The 6,382-nt window shown below is 36.8% G+C and overlaps 1 protein-coding gene across 3 annotated transcripts; it reads left to right on the top strand.

The window, feature by feature from the left end:
• The first annotated feature begins 1,119 nt into the window (after nucleotides 1-1,119).
• Nucleotides 1,120-6,008, top strand: LOC111442717 (dual specificity protein phosphatase 12-like). 3 transcript variants are annotated; one of them, XM_023080215.1, is made up of 7 exons: nucleotides 1,120-1,149; nucleotides 1,601-2,088; nucleotides 3,229-3,281; nucleotides 3,387-3,451; nucleotides 3,564-3,642; nucleotides 4,671-4,976; nucleotides 5,289-6,008. In XM_023080215.1, exons 2-7 carry the CDS (start codon nucleotides 1,649-1,651, stop codon nucleotides 5,441-5,443), a joined length of 1,098 nt encoding a protein of 365 aa, XP_022935983.1. In that variant the 5' UTR covers nucleotides 1,120-1,149; nucleotides 1,601-1,648; the 3' UTR covers nucleotides 5,444-6,008. The 3 variants fall into 3 exon arrangements, with proteins under 3 accessions (XP_022935983.1, XP_022935999.1, XP_022935992.1); XM_023080231.1 differs by lacking the exon at nucleotides 1,120-1,149 and adding an exon at nucleotides 1,183-1,366; XM_023080224.1 differs by lacking the exon at nucleotides 1,120-1,149 and adding an exon at nucleotides 1,399-1,461.
• Nucleotides 6,009-6,382: the final 374 nt, after the last annotated feature.

Consider the following 6,382-nt stretch of genomic DNA (forward strand, 5'->3'; position numbering starts at 1 on the left):
CGTGCGAGCCACTCCTCAACTGCATCTTTAATCCAGCAGCATCCGTTCATTTGTACGGTGACGATATTTGTTTCGACATCCTAGCTCTAATACTAAATGTTGGATATGACCCATGATAGAAATGCATCAAAACAAATAAGTGAAGCAAAAAGAACAACTTGTTGGAACAAAAGAATCTTAAGCACCATCCTTTTCAATTTTCTTTGTTGTTGTGAGTAGAACATATATCTTACTAGTATTTGTAGGGGGAGAAAATACATACAAATTTCCTAAACTTTCTCCTTGAGCTAAAGACAATTCTCCTAAATAAATTATAAACTATTTTTCTAAACTTTCTCGGTAATCTTATAACTACTAACAATTCTCTTGAATAAATCAATAGCCGTTTTCTTGAACATACTCAAATTTAACAAGGCAAGCTTATTGGCTCACAAACCACACCTTATCGGACAGTTTCAAAATTATAGGATTTTAGTACTCACCATTCTCCTATGAAAAGGTGTTCCTAAAAGGTAATTAAACTTCATTGGTTGGCACATCGAACCTCCACCTTCAATATTCTAACATTCTTATCAATATTTTAAAGATAAGCATGAGTTCTACGTCACAATCAAAATTAAAATCGGTATCCGAACGACGAGGCTCGCAAAGACATACGAATATTAAAAGGAAAAACTCATACACTATATAATTATTAAAAGGAAAAAAGGAAAAAAAAATGATTGAAGATGTGGCACATTTGAAAGAGAGGTGGAGGGGCCTCTAAATCCATAGATCTAAAGTGATTGTTGGCATGATATTATTGGATACAATTTAGGAATAATTGGGATTGACGTGGACAACCATGTGGGCTGCTCTTACACCAGGCCTCAGATGTTTTTCTGTTGCTACTGCTAATAATAATAATAAAAAATAATAATAATAATTATTATTATTTTCTTACTGCGTGTATGTGCAATGATTCCCGAAGGCCTTCTTTACCGAAAACAGAAACAGTGGGCCCTCAATCTTACTTGTCTTCTAACGCCACGTGGAAAGCTGACTCACGTGCCAACTCTTCCCCTCCCTTCTCACACGTGTCAAGTCTTATATAAGTATAATACATGTATGTCAAAAGCGGAATAGCGCTTGCCTTCCTCCGAATTTCAGGTCATCTTTCTTTCTCTCAACCATGCTTTTTCCTTTTTCCAATCTCTGCCTCTTATTACGGATTTTTACTTTCAATTTCCATGATTCCTGCAAAAACCTACAGCTTCTATGTGGAATTTATTCAACAAACATTCTTGATTCGTCAAATCCCGTCTCTGCTATCATGTATCGAGCTGCTTTATGTTTAATTTCACTTCGGTTGCCGTCAATGAGCTCGGTGAAATAATAATGTCCTTCTCTCTCAAGTTTCTACGATCATATAGGGAAACAATGTCCAATAAGTTCCTCCTATGCTTAGGGTTACTAGTTAAAGTATTGTACTGAACCGGTTTAGGGATTTATGTTCAAATTTGAATTATAATCGAAGTGATCCAGGGGTACTTTTACGCATGTAGTTATCGCTTAATTGAAAGCGAGGAGAGAAACTAAGGCAGCTTCACTTGTGTTGCAGGAACATTGTCTACTCGGCGTCTTTGATATCTGATCTTGATATATTGTCATGCCTCACCTTGTGCGTGAGAATCTCTTCATTGGAAATATTGGCGATGCCGTGGAAGTTCTGCAACATGGTACCTCAGAAATCACGCATATATTATCAGTTCTTAGTTCTGCGTCAGCATCGTTTTTTTCTGAATGGCGCAGTGGATTGACAATTCCCAGCAAAGAAATTAAGAAGGTATATGTAGGCGTGGGTGGCTGTGATTCAGCTTCTGAGAATGACTATGTTGATGGGTCGAAGAGTTCCTTATCACCTGAGAAGCTCTTGTACTCATTGGAACATGCTGGAAAGGATTTGAAGGTTGTGAGGATGGCAGTGCCGCTGAGAGATATGGAAAATGAAGATCTGTTGGATTATTTGAATGTGTGCTATGATTTCATTGAGCAGGGTAGAAAAGAGGGATCTGTTCTGGTGCATTGCTTTGCTGGAGTATCAAGAAGGTATGACAAACTTTCCTGTTAGGCTGTTGCTATTTTCATTCTGTAACCACTCATCTTTTGCTTTGATATGTGATATGCTATTTCTGCCAAGTTATTGTGAAGGTACTGTGATTTTTCCATCGTTAGTTACGGATAAATTTTTTGTTATACGTTGTTTCGTTGTACCTGGATATGAATGTTATGATGGCTTCCATCTAGTCGTGGATGGACTCGCTTGGAACCTGAAAGTCTGTATTATATATGTTGTTCTTGGATTTTGTCTTCTGCCTTTCTTGAAAAAGGAGGTGCACTTGCAATTTTATAATAAAAGGTTATGCAGATTAAGTAAAACGTCCATAATTTTGGACACGAATTATTTGACAACTACCCGATTGAGGTTTGGAGCATTTTAAGACATGTAGCGCTGACAATTTTGAGAACAAAATAATAATATTTACAGCCATTATCTGGCTGTTGGTGTCACTTGTGTTGCTCCTCAGATAACCAAAGAGTGGTTCCTTAATTCCTGCAAGATATGTGGGCCAATACCAAAGACATGGCCAAGTTGGAAATTACAGAGGGGCTTAGGACTAAGTGTGGGCTTCTGCGAACTTTTTGTGGAACTCCAACTTGAGCGATGGGGAGGTAGATGAGCCTCTCAAAATGTTATCAACCATTTGTTACTGTCTTTCCATATTGTAAAATTTAGTGGTTCATACCAAAATGACATGAGGAGACTTCTTAAAGAAATGCTAGAGGTCATTTCAAGAACACTCTTCAATTGGGTCCTCATGGAAGAGAGAGTGGTTACCAAATTTATTTACAAGGATTTCTAATTCAAATCACCAGGAAGAACAGCCTTCAGAGAAGTGTCAAAATCTTTTCCGTCCTTTAAAAGACGTGTTTATTCCTCTCCAACCACAAATTGAAAAGAATGGTTAATGACATTGAGCTAGAGATAACTAGCTTTTCCATACAAAGGAGAACTGCATAAAACTTGATACAAACTTCCTCATATTTGAAGTTAAAAAAATTAGGAATGATTCATATACTTCATACCCATGCTGTATTATAGTTTATCCACTGCAGCCTTATGTGAAAATTTCCCCAGTTTTCTCATTATCAAGTAGTTATATCATCCTTTGCATTTATTCGTTGCAGTGCTGCTATCATCACATCGTACCTTATGAGAAAGGAACGGCTATCTCTAGAAGGTGTGATAAGCATACATTATTTGCTTGAACTATTATGAACCAGTATATGTAGTTTGCTTATGGTTCCGACCTATTGCTAGTTTTTCTTTCTTATACGTGATGCAGATGCACTTGATTCCTTGCGACAAAGCAATGAGTTTGTCAGCCCCAATGATGGATTTATGGAGCAGGTGATCTTGGAAATATTGTTAATTCATAAGATACTGAAAGGTGTTGTGCAGAATGTCAATGCACTTGATAAACCATTCTAATTTTCTAATTATTAATCTGTATTCATTGCAGTTAAAACTGTTCGAGGACATGGGTTTCAAGGTTGATTATGCCAGTCCCATATACAAGCGTTTTCGCCTGAAAATATTGGGTACGTGGTGCTTTTTTTCACTTGCCCCCTCCTGTATTGTCTCAATCTAGTTCATTTCTTTGAATGAGTACTGCTGTTATTCAATTCATTCATTTCCTAGATCTTTTTTTTCAATATTATTTTTTTGGTCTATAGTTCCCTCCCACAAGCTTTTAACTATTCAAGATTATTTATGTGGTCACCTACTTAGGATAAAATCCTAGTGTTTCTTGACAGCTGTATGATGTAGGATCCTGTGGTCTCTCCTATGATTAGTTAAGGGGTGTGTAAGCTGGCCGAATATTCACAATATTTTAAAAAAGGAAAATAATATTAGTTCTTTTGTTCAGTTGTCATCTTATATTCTGGGTTTTAGTTTCGTGTCAAGGGGCGTTTGATGGTCTGTGAATTTAAGCAGTAATCTGAGCATTGCCATTTATTCCCAGACTATAGTATACCAGAACAGTCGTCTCGAGTTGAGGAACATCTGTTTTGGCTAGGATAGAGAGCCATGCATCAGAGATTTTTGCTTGCCCAAGACATGGCATATTTTTTTTTCATCTGAACTTCATTTACAGGTCAAAAGATTTAAAATAAAAAGGAAATGATTGCTTACATGTCAATTATTATGTGTCGATTGGAGTGTATATAAAATTAAATTTACCATAATCATCCAGTTTTTGAGTTGATTTGATTGATGATTTAAGATGGTTTCAAAGTTTGGGCCAACCCAGTACTTAGTCCTTGACCTGGTCAACCTTGGCTATTGATCTAATCTAGCATGAGAATTGTATTATTAATGATCTCTATCTTTTCTATAGTTTCTCCCAATTTTACTTCGGTAATAACTTTTCCAGTCGAACATAAATAGGTTGCACTTAGAACACATGTTTTGATAGACTTTTGGTTTGGGATTTTAGCTCTGGTTCATACTTCTACACCTCTAGTGATTGACATTTTTCTCTCTTTCTAATTTTATTCTTGTAACGATTATGCTGTGAATTTCCTTTTTGCTTTTCTTTTGAATTATTGCCTCTCCATGCCTTCAGGCGAGTCATACAACCGCGGGGAGAAAATCAACATTTCTAAACTTGGAGCAGATCCAGGCTTGACCTGTGAAGTTGCTTCAGCCGTACAGTCATCCCAACAATTAGATAATTCCCTTGCACGTGCATACCGCTGCAAGAAATGTCGAAGGCTGGTTGCCTTGCAGGAAAATGTGGTGGATCACATTCCTGGCGAAGGTGAGTCGTCGTTTGACTGGCGTAAGAGAAAAAGTGGAAACCCTTTTAACAAGTCAGAGGAACCTGAGTGCTCATCTATTTTTATTGAGCCCCTACGGTGGATGACAGGAGGTAAATTCTTCCTTTCATGACCTCTGCCGTATCTTCTACATATCTGATAATTCATTGCTTGTATGAACTTCTAACTAGTTTTATAATGAAATCATCAACCGATGGGAGTTTTGGGTCGACTCGGTTTCTCCTGTTGAAAAAAAGGAGTTTTTTATGTTTAGGAAACTATATGTTCCAAGTCATGGAGAACAGTTTCCATATAAAGATGATAGAGCTAGTAAATACATTTTGGTAATGCATTATTTACTACGGTTTTTGTTTGGATCTACAATTATGAAAAACCCCACGTTGAATTTTTGTTCTATTACCCAGTTGAAGAAGGTGCATTGGAAGGCAAGTTATCGTGTGCCCATTGTGAAGCTCGCCTTGGATACTTTAATTGGTCGGGCATCCAATGCAGTTGCGGAAGCTGGATCACCCCAGCATTTCAGCTTCACAAAAGCCGAGTCGACATCTCAACTGTCTGAAGCTTTCTTGGAACAGAGGTTTCCTAATTCCAAACTTGAGGATGCCTATTGTCTCTCTTTTCTCATATGCAAAACGCAGATATTAGATATACTACAATGCCTGCTGCCACTAGGGAAAGGAACTGCATACAGGTTTGAAAATTCTGCTTCCTACACATTCCCCACTCGCTATGAGATGAGGATCAACGGTGGAGACGTATTGTTCGCTTTCTCATTTCAAAATCACGTTTAGATGGAGATTCATACATGTTTTCTCGGAATTTGGCTTCCCGCGTTGATATTGTGTGATGCATGAGGTTTGAACACATCCACAGAAAGTGGTGATGCTCCTGTTGTCCATTTCTCAAGTAACCCCCTTTATTTTATTTTGTTTATTATTATTATTATTTTCTGTTTGTCATTTTAAACGTTGAGCGGCCATCTTGGTTTTGTGGCCTTAATGTGTTGGTAAATGTTTAATTGTGGTGAATTATTACAATTTGCAGGCTTTGTAAGCATAGCTTTCAGCAATGAAGCTGAATAATAATGTGGTCTTTAGTGCATCGCTCAGGGTTAGATTGTGAAAGCATTATGGAGGGAGTTCATATTATCATTCGAATGTTTATCTACAAATCTATCCTAAATTTGAATAAGTTAATCAGTGCCGTCAAAACCAAAAATGAAACCAACCGATAAATCATACAAAATTTAACTTGCCAAGGAAAAAAAAAAAAACAGAATTGTTCATCTTGCTTGATAGTGCCCCAATAAAATTTGAGTAAGAATATGCAACTTTTATATAGATAATCACAGAACAAGAGAATTCTGCACATCTGCTTCCTTAAACATCTCTGCCAACTTAATTTAATACTTAGCTTAATACCTACAGGCTAAGCACTTTTTTTTTTTTTTTTTTTTTTTTTTTTTTTTTTTTTTTTTTTTTTTTTTTTTTTTTTTTTT

The sequence above is a fragment of the Cucurbita moschata genome, unplaced genomic scaffold, assembly GCF_002738365.1.
Source record: "Cucurbita moschata cultivar Rifu unplaced genomic scaffold, Cmos_1.0 Cmo_Scf00001, whole genome shotgun sequence".
NCBI lineage: Eukaryota > Viridiplantae > Streptophyta > Magnoliopsida > Cucurbitales > Cucurbitaceae > Cucurbita > Cucurbita moschata.